Source organism: Ctenocephalides felis, unplaced genomic scaffold (genome assembly GCF_003426905.1).
Source record: "Ctenocephalides felis isolate EL2017-DRISC unplaced genomic scaffold, ASM342690v1 CF-g0.4_SCAFFOLD_03571, whole genome shotgun sequence".
In the NCBI taxonomy this organism is placed as follows: Eukaryota; Metazoa; Arthropoda; class Insecta; order Siphonaptera; family Pulicidae; genus Ctenocephalides; species Ctenocephalides felis.
The window spans coordinates 31,416,202-31,434,648 of record NW_020539725.1 but is presented as its reverse complement, the minus strand read 5'-3'; the positions used below and the strand labels follow the sequence as shown (position 1 = coordinate 31,434,648).

Here is an 18,447-nt window from a genome sequence, read left to right as displayed (position 1 = left end):
TGTAAATTTTGCTGTAAGCTTTGATTTTATGGGGTTCACAATATTCACATTATGAAATATAATGCTAGGAAATTCTAAATATTAGTGAGTTAGGTTTAAAAACCTAATAGAACTAAAATCGTATTACAATTAATTAATTTTGAAAGGTCCGCTCTAATAATCTAGTCTTCAAACTGAAAGTATTTGCATCAGATATGATTGGTTGTATTTTTTCCTAGCTCTTATTTGTTAAATTTTATTGTTTTATTTTTATATTTGTATTTTGATTCACTTGTTTAACTTAACGATATGTTTCAAAATAATGTTTTTGTTAATTTTGTACAGCATCAGAGTTCTATAAGCTGTTGTGTTGTGACTTAACACTAGTTCTAATTTTTTTTTATTGAAAATATAAATTTTATACATCTCAGACAGACGTAATATATATGTATATAAAATGATCATTACAAACATTTTATATCATTTATTCTATACATACATCCCAAACAGGTGTATTTCTGTATGATGAGTTTTAATTACATCACACAGCAAAAAATATTATTACAATTTCTATAGTTTGGCGAATATTCATTGATGCTGTATCAGAGCTATTTTACTTGAAGATCTCAGATTCAGTCGTTCTAGCTTAGCTTTTTTATATATTATAGCCATTTTGCGAACGAAACTTTAAAAATAACACTTATTAAAATCACTAGTTCTGATGCTTAATTGTCATTTGATACATTTTTATATTTCTCCCCAATATTGTTAATGCCTTTTATTTAATTTTGCACTAAATTCTCTCTCATATACTTCAAACTGTCAATAACTTCTAGTACATAAATGTAGGTTCCACAACCCTCGCAACATGGAAATTAGGATATGAAATTCATATGTTTTTTATCATACTCTTCGTGCATGGGCATCGGTTTATGATCGATGAAATATCGTTTTTGTACTGAATTACCTCGGTGGCGTTTTGAAACGGGGTCGAACGTTTTAATATCAATATGCATGCATCGCGAATTGCCGCAAACTCGTACTATTTCAGATCAATAAGTTTGCCTTACAACAAACGTGCTGCCTGTATGAATAAATTATTTCAAGGTCTCCATTTGCTATTTTAGTACATTAGAAATCATGCAGGACCTGCCCGGAATGTTACTTATTTTATGTTGTTGTGTTCAATCATATCGAACATATGCTAATATTTATTTGGCTTATTCATTACAAAGCGAATGGTTTTTCATTTAACTTTGAAGTTTAATTTAAATTATGAGAACATCTAGTAGGTGCAAAATGATCAAAGAATGTTAGTTTTGAGAACATTGCTACAAGGTTGTTTCTGACGATACAATTTTAAGATTTGTAGTTATAAACTCATAAAATATTGCTCTGAAAATATCGGATCAAAGATAGCACAATTTATGAATATAAATTGCTCACATCGATAAATTAATATCACTTTTATAATAGTGAATATTAAGTAGGGGAGACTGGGAATGGTTGTGCCAGGGTACGTTAGTGACAGTCATCATAACAACTAAAATCTACTGATTTTGAGATAGGGTCTATAGGGAGAAAGATGAAGTATGTTTGTTAGAACAAGTTTACATCATTGTATTGAGTCAGCGCCCTACATGATATGCATACCGCATTGCCAAAATTAAGTTTTTTTGTTCGATTTCGTTCGACTTTTATAAATGTTGTTATAAACCATGGATTGTTTTTTTTTGTTTTTGATATTAGATAAGCAAATTGTATGTTCTTTCTATTTTACTTCTCGTTTTACTTTAGAAAATGAGTACTTTACAAATTTGTACTATTCAAAAAGAATTTTATATTCTTATTGGCTTTGCAAATATCCTATACTTACACTATAGATTATAAATTATTCAATGCAGTTCTCCAGCATTTTGGATTTTTTTAATATTATTTTATCAAGAATGTTAGTTTCGACAAAAGTAAAACATAAAACTTGAGTGTAAATTAAAAATTCTCTTCAAAACTATAATATTACTGAAGTTTACATTATTCTCATCACGAGAATTTCAGAATCTTTATTAAAGAAATAATTAACAATTTCTGCAGAATAAGTAAAGTGTAAGTTAGTAAAAAGTGAGTCATGAAAAGTTTTTTCTCTGTTAGTTGGAGTGTAAATTTTTGAAGTGTGCGGATTAATTAGAACTTTTTAAAAGTTTTTATGCCGTTTCATGACATTTGTATAATGAAATATTATACTCTCTTAAAAAACTTATGATAAAAAACTTGTGAAAATATTTTGTCAGTATCGAATTATAGAGTGCAATGCAACAAATTGTATTTTTGATCTATTAGGCTTACATTTACAACGCAAATATATTAGGCAAATTCAAAATGATTAGAGTAAAATCCGGACTGGCTAGATAATTATGAATAGAAAATAATTGTTATCGCAAAAAACTTTTGAGTTTGATATTAATCATATGTGCACATTCAAAGTTTCTATTAATCCCATTTTTATTGTTCTTGAGTCCTTATTGTCGAGTTCAATCCTGTATAAAAAAGAGTTTGCAATTATAAAACTTTCTTAAAAGAACGATCTTTAAAAGAATAATACGTGCAATTCCTTTTTGATTTTGAATGTTGGTTCGAATTTAGAAAATAACTAAATGATTATATATATATATATATATATATATATATAAACATATATATATATATATATATAAATATATATATATATATATATAAATATATATATATATATATATATATATCATAACATGCTGTAATTATATCCAGTCCGCACTATTTTTAATTAGTAATGCGATCCTATTTATTTTTTGTTTGATATGTATATGTACATGTGTGTTATAGATATACATGTTCATACAATTCAAATTCGTGTAATGATAGGAATATGGTTGTATTTCGATGCGGATATGATTCTCACACCTAAAATTTTAATGAAAATTTGTAAAAATAATGAGCTTGGGCTGTATGAGGAGAGCATCTAATTAATTTTGTGTGTCATATAGGGTATTAAAAATATTAATATTATTTTGACACAAATGCTCTCTCATATTTAATAAATGGAATCAGGGTGGTAAATGAAAATATAACTAGTGGGGTGGGTGGCATCGTGCCTTAAGGCAAATTGCTGGAACTTCCCGTACCGTAACGAAATGTTCGAGGAATACTGAATGTTTTCAAATAGATTATTATAAATATTGTAAAATTGTCTAATATTTATAAGAATTATATAAACTGAATTGCAGAGTTGAAATTATTTGTTTAAAGTGTATTAGAACTATAGTCAGAATTAAAAATAAAATCTGAATTATTTTCGGTATACAAAATTAAAAAAAAAAAAAAAAAAAAAAGGGAAAAAAATTTTTTTTTTCCGAAATCAATTATTTTGTTAAGACAAGCAGAAAGTTCTTTGAATCATTCAAATCGGACGCTTAGTTCTCTCAAAAACTGCTATTTTTTACATATTTAGCTCCGTATCTTCGAAATGGCTGGGCCTGTCTTTGCCAAAAACTAACAAACACTTCTCCCAATCATTACTAATAGAATGTTTTTTAGATCATTCAAATCGGATACTCCGTTCTCTCAAAAATTCGATTTCTATTTTCTGCACTCTTTGCTCCGTATCTCCGAACGGCTGGACCTGCCTTTGCCAAAACTAATCAGCTCTTTCCCTATCAATAGGAATCGAATGCTTTTTGAACCATTCAAATCGGTTGATCCGTGCGCCCTAAAACGTGACTGGAAATTTGTATCCATACATACATACACACACACACACATACACACACACATACACACACACATACACACACACACATCCATTTTTTCTGAGGTATGCCAAAACGTTCAGAAACCTTCAAAACGTCGAGAAATGTTAAAATTTTCAATTCCGATTTTCGGCCCATTACAATAACTTACCCTACGGGAAGTTAATAATCTCTTAAGGATATGTTTTTTTCGATACAGTTCAATTTTCCAATACAATTTCATTTGTGCAACAATAATATTATAATTTTTGGCGTCACTTGATGAAATTTTTAACAACAAAATGAATTTATTTTTCGAAAACCTCATATTTTGCTATTAATGTTTTTATCGATCGTAGTGATTTGTAGAGTAATTTCTCATTCAATCGTCTATATATGAACACGAATATATTGTCCATCTACCTTCCGGTCCGCTTTCGATTTCCTTCGTTACTTTGCTCAAAATAAATCCCAGATTTCTCAGATTATCTTCGTATATTCCGCCGAATCCGGAGCGGTTGACATACGGCGCGGCGGCGGCTAAGAAATCCGCGACTTCCCGGCGACAAAGCAAACAAAATTAATGCAAAAAGCGTCGCATTGTGATGGGTGGCGAGAGCGTCCTCCACACGGGGCCAAATGCAAACACTTCACAATGCGAAGGAATCCGGAATATGTAAATAGATATAAAAAATCATAAGGATTTTGACAACGACGGAACACCCAAGTGGTGGTGACGACGTGTCCACGGATATAAGAATAGCTATTCGCGATAGCTCTAATACTATATAATATAATATATTTGATAATATTATTAGATCTTAGGTATGTTTTTTAATATTATCTAACTACGCCTAAACGAAACCTTGTTTCTGGTCCTGTTAATCTAATAGGCAGTTTTCAATTTTGTACATTCGAAGTATGTAATTTTGCCAGATTTTTTTGGATTAAAATAGTGGTATAAATACCAATATTATGTCATACTCTGATAGATATGTTATTATCATCCAAGAAAAACATTATATATTTGTATTGATTCGCAATTACATACCTGCATCTAATTTGATCTTGGCATTTTACATGGTATTTTTCTCATGAAACGAACCTTAAATATTTAATTCATACCTGGATATCGATCTACGGGCATTCTGCTTCCTGCAGGATACCTTTCTCTATCCAAAGGATACCTATCACCTGAATAATAGGCAGGATAACTTCCCTTGTCTCTGTCTAGCGGGTATCTGTCACTGCCTAAAGGATACCTGTCTCTGTCTAAAGGATACTTTTCTCTGTCTAAAGGATACCTGTCTCTGTATAAAGGATACTTGTCTCTGTCTATAGGATACCTGTTCTTGTCTATAGGATATCTGTCTCTGTTTCAAATTAGATTAGATTTAGCAATATTTATGGGGGCTCGCCCGTAGGAAAGCGGTTAAGAACGACGGGACTTGATTCAGAGGTCCCGGGTTCGATACTCACTTCGAGCACCATGTTGTCAGGCAGCAAGGACAACGATTTTTACTTGGAAATATTGATAGCAATGTTTTTCCAAGTGTTAGTAGCCCTCACCCGGCATTTCTGCACCAATAAAAATATTCTTTCTATTACAGAAATTGTAATAATAATATATCAAACAGAGAACAAATGTTTGGGTTGCCATCTGTCAAACAGAGTAGTATTAAGTCAAAATCAGAACAACAGTTTATAGGACTATTAGGTTCTGATTGCTGTTCAAAAAAAAACAAAAAAAAAATTAGTGTATAAACGGAAACCAGAACCTTACTAATTTTTTTATACTTTTGTCAGCCACCGATTACAGATACTACTATTGAATACTAAAGCTGTCAACAAATAGTGTATACACTAAAAATATGTAAACTTACAAACAGTTACATTATTAGCATCATAGATAGATGAAACGTCAATGGCCTTTAGATTTAGTCTTAGATTAGCTTCAATATAACATTATCTTTTCAATTGTTAAAATAAGAAGATCTCACTGTTAAGTTCTTCTTAGACATCGCTCTCAAATTTTGTCAATTTAGCTTATAAGAATCCTTATGTATTTCTGATTGTTGAATGAAAAAGAGTTAAAAAAAAATTGATAGATCTCTATGCTATGAAAACGTTGGCAAAATTATTAGTAACGAAAATTTAGGTAACAATGAATTAGCACACAATTGCAAAATATGATATTTCAATATTATTTGTATTGGGACATGCATATATCAATGATAATTTAGCAAAGCAATCTAAATTATTATTTTGAAGAAGTAAAATGCAGAAGATAAAATAGTGAAAATATAAATATTTTATGGATTTTAAACAAATAATTTAGGGGTTAAGCAGTGTACCTTAATGGTGATAATTATGATTAAATTTAATTTGGTTAAAATTTAAATATAATTCCCAGATGTAAATATATTGTAATGTAAAGTATATTAGAATTGAAGGGTTAGTAGCCTTCCTGATGTACGAGATATATGTATGACCCATGCCCATGGGTACATATCTTGTGGGGTTAATGTACGTCTAAGTATTATTATTGAAGTCAGTTTTGTTATTGGTGCAAAACGTGGAGTACGTTGAAAATTTTTGACGTTGGTGTGTAAGAAATACAGTCTGAGTTTTATGAACGCCAGAATATAACATCATTTCGACTTCAAAAGTGACAGGAAATTAGTGCACTTTGATAACATATACGTGAAGTCGAACTAATGATATATTTGACAATGTTACATTTTGAGGTTATGTTTCAGAGGTTAATATTATGTGTATCTATCGAAAGATTTTTTGAAGGTTTGTAACTACCGACTCATGCGGTTCCTCAACCGATACCATAACATAGCAAATTTGTCTATCCCACATAATACGCTTTCTCTCATACGGCGTGTTTTTGATCCGATTCCTGAAAAAACGTGTTAGCGGAATTTTAGTGTATGTAATATATTTCCATTATGAGCAAAATGTCATAAATAATGTATCTTTTCCAGGTGACCGACCTGTGCCATGCGGAAGCGCTGATGTCGGTGACTATGGGAGCAGAGGATGGGCGAGCTCGCGGGCCAACTGGTCGCATGCAGCAGTAGCAGAAGCAGAAGCAGAAGTAGAACTGGAGCAGAAGTTAACAGGACGCCGAAGTTCTGTGAACCGAAGCAAACCTATTGTTACTCTAAAAGTTTCATTAAAGAAAGATCGACAGATCACAAAGAGCAGCTGACAAGCAGGAAGACGCTTTCCACTTTCTTTTGCAGCGCCGTGTTTTTCGCGGCGTTATTCACAGCGGTTTCAGCAAACGAACGTGAGTAAAATAAATTGTTAATAAATTTTGATTATTATTGTATTAAATGTGAAATTTTGACTTCCTGTATTGCTCGAATAAAATAACAGCAATAAGCTTTTAGCCAATACATGATATTGTAAGTTACTCAAACAACTATATTGATATAATTAAACTAAAAGCATCGAAACGAAGCTTTAGAAACGTCGTACATATATTTTTCATATATTTCATATATTTTTTTAAATATATGATAGATTTTCTGTACACTTAAAGATTACATTATTATGTCAAGTCTTTAAAATCAATAGATTTTGTGTCGTAAATTAAAATAATTATAACATTTTTTATTATGCTAGTTATGAATCATATCATAAAATATAAAGTACGTCAAATTGATTTCTCAAATTTAATTTTATAAATTTTTTTAGCCTATTGTCCCTTATTTATTTATTGGCATATAAATGGATTTAAAATAAATCCGTGACTCTTCCATTTTCTCACAACATCTATCACTTGGAAAAATCCTTGATAGAATCGTATATTGAAAGGTTATTGATAACCTTTTCTTTTGAGCTTATGGTGGTCCTTCATGTTGGCCCAAAATCCTTTATCAAATGAAAACTCAAGATCATCTTTTATTATCAACCCACGCTTGAGAGTTTTACGTACACTTGAGTAAAATTGATTGTGATGGAGATTGTTTATGAAATGAATAAAAATGGTTAGATAACTGGCATTTTTTGGAAGTAAAAATAGTTAATAATTTTTCATGAATTTAAATAACTTACTTTATAATTTAAGAGGCACAACTAGTGTGAAATTTTCAAAAAATCTAATTTTCAATTTTTCCATATTTCGATAGGTTATACCTTTAAAAATAATATACCAAAATTTTAATTCGATAATTTAAATAGTTTTTGAGTTACAGCCATTTAAAGAGTATATATATATACATAGTATATAGTATAGCGATCATTTAATCTTTAAACGCGTTTTTCTCGAATCAGCATTTTCCGAATTTGCTGCAGCGATTACTCAAAAACAAATGATCCGATCACTATCAAATTTTTTTTACATCTTCTGTATATAGTTCTCCGTAAAATGAACTATCGATTTTTTGATCGGATCAAAAATCGAATTTTGGCAGTCCAAAAACGACCAAAATTTTGGGTAAAATTCGACTTTTTTGAAAAAACGCCGTCATTTTGTCAATTTTTGATTATTTTTGTTTATCGTAGTTCATTTTACAGACAATATTATCTAGTTTAACTAGATTTTTTTTTTAATTTCATCCACGTAGAAGGCCGGAATTTTTATATAAATTCCCAAAAATCACCTTTTTTTTAGGCGGTTACACTAGTTGTGCCCTTTAACATAAAATAAAATAATAAATTAAAATCTACTGTCATCGTATAACATATTCAAATGCAATTTAATAGTGGGTACGTATATTAAAAATCCCATTTTTTCCCATCCAATTTTATTTGTTTCTTTTTTTGGAACAACAATTTGAGCTTAAGGGTCCTAAAAGCTGTTTGGGCCAATTTGATCCAATACTACTAACTACTAATATACGTCGGGTTTTCAAGTTTATTATTACAATTTCTGTAAAAAGGTAAATATTTTATTGATGCATACCGCATGAGGGTTATTTTCACTTGAAAATATTGCTATCTATACTTCCAAGTAATGCCACTACTGCTTGACATCAGGCTTCTCGAAGCGGGATCGAACCTGGTACCACTGATTCAGGTCCAGTCGCTCTAGGCACATACCGACGAGTGAGACTAACTTGTTTTCTTAAATAGAAAATCAGAATTTACAAGTTAAATCTTAAGATGTATTAGGAAACTATTTTGTTACTATCGACCAACCCTTTGACTACAATTCGTGGATTTCTAAACGTCCATAAATCCTGTCAAATACCATTACATAATTTCTAGTCCAGGGTTGATATCCAGAACGTTGACTAAACCCCGTGTCATTACATTAACGTTGTACATGCCTGCGATGCAAATTAATCCGCCGGGCTCGGTCTGTTATCGCTTCGATTTCATCAATGCGGACAAATCCCGTCTTTGATCCGGCACGACCTTGCGTAAGGATCTCCAATTGCTAGGGACTCCTGAGAGTTGTTTCTGTAATTGTTTGGAAATATATGAAATGGACATGTTGAATATTATCGAGGAGAGATGATATAGTAGTATAACGTCTTAATATTGTATCGTTTTTAACACTTTGCATGTACGAGCTGCTGATCTTCAACTTTATTGTATAATGTTTTACCTTATTTTTGAAGGAGAGTTTATGTTTTTGCCAGAAAATTTGACTTATGTTCCCTTGACGTTTCTTTTTTTTGTTTATTTTTCATAGCAAACTATACACAGTACATTCAGCTATATATTATTATAGGTATATATTATTTGACTGCGTGAGAAGGATCGCTATCCTACGTTTCATTTGACGGCAAAGTCTTTCTGAATCGTTTAAAACCCAAATTCGTTAAAATTTTGATGTATGTATTTTACAATATTGGCCAAAATTTAACCTTATGTTGATGATTTCTCATAAACGGCTGCACCGATTCAAAAAAATCAAAAGGCATTTCGCGACGCATAATTTTTTAGAAAATTGCAGTAAGCAATACACCCATAATTAGTTGTTTTATCCAAAAATTATGAATCCATAGTTAAGAATTCTGCTGATTAGTTTATGGTAAAGATCGTAGAATCTCTCTAATCCGACAGAATTAAAAATCAGGGGGTGTCGGTTGATTGGAATCTCTATATTGCTGGAATATAGTGAAACAATCATAACTTTTATTATATGACATTGGAAATTTCGTTAACATTTCCCAAAAATTTCAAAAATTGTTCAGCACTTCGGTCGCGAGGGTGTCGGATTACTGGATGTCTAAGTGTTGGTTTAGTGAGATTTTACTATATTATAATATTTGAGCTTATTTGAACGGAAATTCATGAAAAACCAACTTAATGATAAATTTAACGATAACTATTATCGCATAAGCGTTAGTTAGTATTTACTGTCAAAATCAATGGTTTAATTTATAGATATATTGATTTATATATTTTTGAGATTTTCTAATAATAGTAATTCAGCTTTTTTTATGCATTTTTTCATGAACTCATTTCTATATTTGTATTTTTATCTTTGTGAAATCTATCGAACATGAAAATGGTTTTATAGAGCATTTCATTTTTAAGTAATTAGCATGAATCAACTTGTAGCTTTAAAAAATACATGTTCGCAATGCATTAACAATTTTGTATTATCGAAAAATATTTGTCAATAATTTTATTAATCCAGAAGAAATATCTTACACAAGATTATATTATAATTAAAAATAATGAACACAAGAAAACCTCCCTTTTTCCAAGAGATATCGTTCAAGACCATCGTAGTAAGTGCTCCTTTGTGAATCGTTGTGAGCGTCGATAGAACTCTAATTAATTACGAATTTTACTTACTTTGATATTTCTCCTTTTCAATATTTATGATTTTATATTTACATATTCAAGATGTTCCTCTTTTATTTCTGAAGTTTTATATTACGACGGTTTTTATGATTGAGCGGCTCTTCAAGAAAATGTCTTATAGAAAAAAGTTCGAGTTATTGCCTCGGCGGTAAAGTACCATTTTATTATTTATAGATGCATCTGCATTAATTAAAGTTTTGTTTTCGAGTTGTTATGCAGGGTAATAAATTGATAAATTTGTTAATTCAGTATAGTTTATTGTAAAATAAAGATAATAATCGATAATGGTATTTCTTCAGGAATTGGTTCAACAATTTGCATAAAGGTTTTGTTCATGTTTTTGTTTAAATTTATGTTATTGTATAACAATATTACTAGATGTTAATTATTTAACAGTTGTAATAATTATTGAAATTAAAAAAAAAATGTTTTTGTGAAAATATTTTATTTAGAGCATATTTTATACAACGTATAAAACATTTTATTTATTGAAGTTTTTTTTTTCAAATACATTTTTCAAGTTTCTTCATAAAAGTGAAATTATGATCGAACTAAATTACTTATGATATGAATTTCTTCAAATTCTTGGGCAAAAGCGTCCTGAGCCAAAGTGGTTTTGATATGCTAAATGTTGTTTTTAGACATAAATTTTTATTGCGTAGTTTTATATGAATTTTTTGAATTAATATTGATAAATAAGATTTTTTAGAATTTCAAAATATGACGTTTTAAAAGAATACAGATTACAGAACAGACACGAATTGATTTTTGAGCATTCACATCTTGCCAAATTGCTGTTATTGTTGAATGATTGATAAATGTTATTATGATACCATTCATATTGGTTTATTTGCAAATTATATTTGACCCAATATATATTAGAGTGATATTAACCATGTGAAATTAGTTTCATTTAATATTAACATTCAGGAGCGAGCTGGTTAAATTGAAGTATTTTAAGCCCTTTAGTAATTCATGTAATCGTAACATATTCGGCCAAATCGGTAACTGAATATTGAAAGCATACTACAAACTTTATCGTTAACTATCCTGTTCCTATATTTCGATGTATAAATTGAATTTCATACATATATATTTCTCTAAGGAGCGAATTGTGTACATTGTTTGTTTGTTTTCTATTCGACTGCAACTACACAATTGTCTTTAGTTTTGAACTGCGTACGATAGCAGGCTGCTTTGTATCGTGGTACATTATTGCAATTTGTTCATTAAATATTGTTCAACTTTTGTGATGCAAAATTTTATAAATGAGTTTGTTATAAAAGCATTTACATTTTAAACTCTCTTTTGTCTCGCTATATATAAATTTTTAATGTAAAGCTTATTACTTTGTAGATAAATGGTTATGAATATTTGTGTAACTAACTTATAATAACTTTATAAATTTAGACTTTGTAAATAAAAGGTGAAATCTAACTAAAATTGATTTATTGTTGTTGAGTGAGATGCTGACGTATCAGTAAGTTGTTGGTCGAATCTCAACAAACGAAAACTCGAGATTACAAGAATAATTAGAGTTATTTCTTTTCTCATTATTAAGAATATAGAGATATTCGAAAAATACTTATCTTAGATAATATTACTTCAATCTATTACAAGCTAAGGAATTTGAATAAAAATATTACTATTAATTAATTAATTAAATTAATTAATTATTTAAATATTATTATTAATTATTTTAAAATATGATCTATTATAATTTTATTATATCAATAAGCTTTCCAAATATCACCCTTTCCAAAATATTTATATTATTACAAGAAGTTTTGATGAAAACCATTTTAACATATTACCTATACATGTAACATAATTACATGTCATAGAGATAATGCCGTAGATAATAACATAAACCATAGTTATTTGTTGAATATTTCACAATAATTTCATATATATTAATTTTGTGTTTGAAGTATTAAAGTCAAGTGAAAGCAATACACATATCAAAATCATTGTTGCCGCAGAAAAATATAAAGTTCTCGACAAATATCACGTATTCGCCACGTTTTATTTTATTGCTGCATTATGGCAGAGATGGAGGGTGTGCATTGCTTCTGATATGTTTTCCACTTGATCGAACACCACGCCAAGTGTGAAAACGGAAAATATTGCACATTCTGCATCTGAATCTATAAACCAAAACTTTTAAAGGTTATTATATATATGGAATATATAGAAATGTGTAGGTAGACCGATCTGTAGGTGTTCGAATGTGAAAACGTTCAATTCACTTCAAAACTTTCAGATATATTAAAGCTTTGCCTAAATAACCGTGACTAAGAAATATTGAACGATGCGCGGCATGAATTTTTCATATGAAAATATTTTAGGAGATATACAACCGGAATAACGATTGCTGGGAAATGTATATTTCTAAACACACACATTCCCTTATATATAAGTACATATATATGTAATATATATATATATATATATATATATATATATATATATTAGGGTGGTCCTTAATATGGACATTTTCGAATTTCTTTGCTCCCAAGGGCTCAAATGGTTTCAAATTGATAAAGTTTTAGCTCTTAATATTGTCTTTTAGATAGAGCGCAATTCAATCAAAGTTTTGTATGGAAATAGCATAAAAAAAATTTCAAAAATTTTGCACAGCGTCGAATTTTCAATAAAAAATGACACGTGTTTTCACTTTTAACACAATTGTCACTAAGTTATACCTAAAAATTTTTTTTTTAATTTTCAACTTTTTTTCCATGCTATTTCCATACGAAGTTTGATTGAATTGCGCTCTATCTAAAAGTTAATATTAAGAGCTAAAACTTTCAGAGAAATGTTTTTTATCAATTTAGAACCAGTTGAGCTCTTGGAGGCAAGGAAATTTGAAAATGTCCATATTAAGGACCACTCTAATTTATATGTATATATGGAGGGTGTTCCGCCTGACGATCTTGACGTCAAGCCGAAACGGGGTGACAGTATTGACCTTAACTGCAAGATTTTTTTTTTTAAGTTGTCTCACGAAAATAAGCTTTTAAATACAACCTAAATATGAGTTTTAAGTACAACCTAGAGCTATAATTATTAAAATTGGCGGTTGAATTGTTCAAATTCATTTAGCACATATAACACTCATTTGAAGCGATGTATAATAGTAACACGAGCACACAAAGCATTGATGAAATATTAAACAAAAGTGTAAATACAGAATATATCTCACTCAGCGTATTCGCTAACTGATGAATTTCGACGTTCATTATTCATGCGGAATCATATTTTTTAACATTTTTTGTTTACGCTCGGATCGAAATCATGAACCATATGCGAACAAGTAAAACGGGCACGTATTTTATCCATGAAATTGATCTCTAAATAGGAATCCGCCATGCGTCGGTTGTATCAATCATGTAGTGGCTATTATCCCGTTGCCCATGCGAATATTTATCAAATAGTCAATGTATGAATGTCCCAACTGATGAATTTGCGCGCATCGAATAGTAAATATACGAGAACGTTAATAAAACGGCCCGCGGATCTGATAGCATATTTGCTAGAATTACATCAATATTTTAGTTTATGCTTTTACCCTTTTAATATATTTTATTTCATATTGCTGCAAGGCTGCAACATAATAATCATCTCATCCCACACAAATACAATTTTTATAAAAAACTGATAAAAAGAGTTATTTTAACTTATCATAGCTTTAAATTATCAAGTTATTGAAATCGCAAATAGAGATTTAGTCTTTTCAAGTGAAAATCTTCATGCCTTCAGACCTTCCAATTATTATATCGGCATATCTTAGAAATTAAGGATACTCCTTGTGCAATCAATTTATGTACCTAGTTTCGACACATTTCCTGGTATATCGACCTAAGATATAATAAAATATATTTTTAAGTCCTAATTTGTATTGACTACTCGCACCCTCTTTCAAATATGAATAATTGACTGGATATATTGAATTTTAATTATATTCAAAGAGTAAAAACAAAAAAATCTGTTATCTACATAAGCCTTAGAATAATATGATATATTTAGCCAGTGAAATCGTTTGTAAAATAAAATAATGATAAATAATTTTATTATTAGTAAACATTATTTCTTTTGTGAATAATATTTGCACACCACCTTGAAACTTCTTGTAGATTCCATATTTCAATTGTACTACAAAAGATCAAACACTAAAATTTATATATTCTTGCTACATACTAATAAGTTAAATATTACAAAAATAAATACAGTTTTAATAGTACAGCGCAGAGAACTTTTTGCAAATTTGGAATATTTTTTACATTTTATATAGGACTATATTGAATTTGAGTACAAATATAACATTGTGAAAACCAAAACTTAAGTGGTATCGAGTTTAAAATAAAGTCAAAAAAGTTCGTTGAAATTACGAAGTTTATAAGCATAATATGAGAATATTAGTTGATTAGATATAAATTATTAGCCTATCAATAAAAGTTTAGTAAAAAATAACTACTTCATATATTTTTTTATTTTATTAAAATATTTCATTAGTTTTATTAAAAATTCAATTTAAATATAATTAAATGACTGCAATTATTACCTGCACATTTTTAGCTTTGTGTTTTATCAATATATCGCCGGTTTGTATTTTTTCATTACATTTTAATTACTAGTAATTACTACATGTAATATGAACTTTTGAAAAATGATTACTTTAATCATTGTTTCTATATGAAATGCAACACGTTCAATTGATCAAATCATTTTGATCAATTTCGACATATATACATATACATTGAATTCCAGTAACATTCAATAATAATTTCTTTGTGAAATATTTGTTTAGTGTAATTATTTATGTATAATTATTTGAGTTGCGTCTGTAACTTTTAACGAGTTTGAACTGTGTTGTTTCTATCACAGACTTTGCGCCTCCATCTCAGCTTTTCAAGACGAGCTTTCGAAAGCTCTAGCGCGCAACATGCAATTGTTGCATTGGAAAATTAGATAAAGCATTGATAAACGGAGCCAATGAGAGAGCGTGCATTTCCACTGAAACTGAAGTTCACGTAGACACTGAAAGCTTTCACACTGTTAGCTATAAATTACTGTAACTGGTTGATTTATATACAAAGTTGTGCTGATTAAATCGAGTACGCTAAGTGCTTCAAATTATACACATTGTTTCTATCGCCACCTAAAACATTAGCCAGTTCTGAATACGTGAGAGGCATGTTTTGTGTCTTTTTCGAATAAATTGAGTTCCGCTAATTCACCAATATAAATAACGTACTTTGCAAAGAGTAATTGTCTCGGAAAATTGGGGGAGATGTTGCTATTTAATGTAGTCAGGTGTAAGTTTGTTGAAATCGAAGAAAATAGTATATTGTAGTATTTGAACATTTTACAATCTTTATTCGTATAATTAATATTTATATGTATTATTAACTTTTTACCAATAATTGACTTTACTTTTAAAGTATTGGCGTCTCCACCATATTGTTAATAAAAATGGCTTCCCATTTTGTTGAAGTTGTAATACCATATGATGCTTTTTTCTTCCTAAGTAATCATAGTATATATATATATATATATATATATATATATATCACCTTATATGAAAATAAGAAACGCGACAATAATTTATAATACATATTTTCCTTACAGTGCAATTTTCATAACACGAAAATTACTGTAATCTAACGCCGTAGTCGTGCTTGAAATTTTCCATCGACATTTTTCTCCTTCATTAAAAATATCATCGCGCTCTTTTTACTCTTTGCTATATATTTTCCTAGGTAAAATGTAATTACATCTAAATTCATAATGCAAAATGCTATTACTACCTTATACCTCTAGCTCACCTGAAGCGGCATCGCCTCTTAGATATTTATAACGTCGAGACATTTATATCATGTGATGTAATAACATTTCAAAATATGAATAAAATGCAATTTAAACGTTTCCCGTTAGATTTTGCAATTTCCTCGATGTTTATACAGCGCGAGAACGGCGCCATATTATGAAAATGTCGGTCGAATAAATAAACATAGTATGTGATGTGTATACGACGATAGATATATTCAAATATGTATCTAGACAAACGACTAGTTTCGCAGTTCATATTTGAATGAGCTTTTCGAATATATACGTATGCTGTATCAGTGGCATTTAATTTGAAATTTAAAGTTCTCTCATGCGCTGCTTTATGTGTTACATACAGTTTTCGTATATTATATTGATATTTAGGTTGCTTTTCATTTAGTCAGTATTGTTTAATTAATTAATGTTTATTTATTTATTACTGTTTTATTAATTTTATTCTTATGTGAACCAGAAAATATACAGTTTTGATTATGATTCAATGAACAACTCACAAATCTGTGGTTTGAAAACAAAATTTCACGTGATAGAATCTTACAGATTTGTTACGATTGGATAATAATTTTCTTAATCCAGAACTTGTTTTAGCAACAACTAGTTTATTAAAGTGGTGATGATAACCAACATTTTGTACAACCCGTTAACACTACATTTTTTTTTACTTTTTGGATATTTCATTTATTTTATGTAAGATACATTGATCATATGCCTCGAAGAAAAAAGCCTTTAGTCATAACAAAAACAAATTTATTGTAAAACTGAACTACTGGCATCATGATATTAATAAACTAATCTACTATCATATTTTTTTCCAGCTCACGGTTTCCAAGATGCGGTCCACATCACGGCGATCCTCGGCGAAAGCGTCGTGTTCAATTGCCACGTCGAGTTCCCGGGCGACCATCCAGTGCCCTACGTGCTGCAGTGGGAGAAGAAGGTAGGCGAAACGGTACGAAATACTAAATCCGATACACAATGCTGATACTAACCGTAAACACAGATGTTTCTCTCTCTCCTTTATTTTTGTTTTTGGTTTTTGACTATTTGTTTTGAATTTTTTGTTCCTATTGCTCGCTGAGCTTATCGAGATTCTGTTATGGAAAAACTGCTCTATTGGGGTACGTAAGCGTATAGGTATTTTCTGCGAGTGGATTAAACGTTTTTGTTTTTCTATAATAATTAGTAGCGATTATAGACATATTTTTAGTACTTCTAGGTGAAAATAAACCAGAATAACGAAATAAACTAAACATAAATAAATATATGAACTTATTCACCTGCGTGGCTATTCTAGTCTAGAAGTTTCAAGACATCGATTTTTTTATATTTGCAAAGTTTAACTCTTCAAGAATATGTGTATGTGTATGAAGATTTTTCAAAATTTACATCATTTTTGGAGATATAGTTGTTTGACCATTCTCTATTTCATGCATTCGCGAAACTTCATTTTCCTGAAAACTCTCTTTTGCCATACTATACTCACGATTTCTCAACTTATACAGTACCGATTTACATGTATTTCATAGTCTTTTTTATAGACTTTTCATCAATATGAACACACCCCCAAGTTCTGGTTTTTACTATTTTTTTTAAATAGAGAATATCAAAAAATGCTGTAAATTTATATTTTAAGCAGTCTCACACCTCCTTAAATCTTTAAAATCTTGAAATTTTTTTTTGTAGTCCTAAATATTTTATACAAATTGTTATGATCTAAAATCAATTGTTATACATACTTCAATATGTATGTTCTAAATAAATTAATTAAAAATGAAATATTAAGTTGTATCAAACAATGAATTCTTGATATTACATAGAAAAATGTATTAAGGGGGTATTCCAGTGTAGAAATTCAAAAAAATCGTTTTTTTTTTATTTCATATTTTCAAAGTATAACAATCTAAGAATATAGGTACGAGAGTGTTTTTGAAAATTTGAATTATTTTTGGAGATATAGGCATTTTACTGTCTCGGTCTCCATACTGGTTTGGCTTCACGCAAAACTTTAAATGCGTTTTTCTCAGAAGAGACTTTTTCAGTACTGTTGACACGATTTCTCGAGTTTTAATCGACCGATTCA

General features: G+C 29.6%; 1 protein-coding gene across 1 annotated transcript in view; it reads left to right on the top strand.

Annotated features, from left to right (window-relative positions):
* The first annotated feature begins 6,741 nt into the window (after positions 1-6,741).
* The window catches only part of LOC113385907 (protein turtle-like), a 59,925-nt gene continuing 48,219 nt past the window's right edge, over positions 6,742-18,447 (top strand). The window contains exons 1-2 of the mRNA XM_026623729.1: positions 6,742-7,041; positions 17,183-17,316. Of these exons, the coding sequence (XP_026479514.1) occupies positions 6,789-7,041; positions 17,183-17,316 (387 nt within the window). The 5' untranslated portion in view covers positions 6,742-6,788. The remainder of the gene's footprint in view (positions 7,042-17,182; positions 17,317-18,447) is intronic.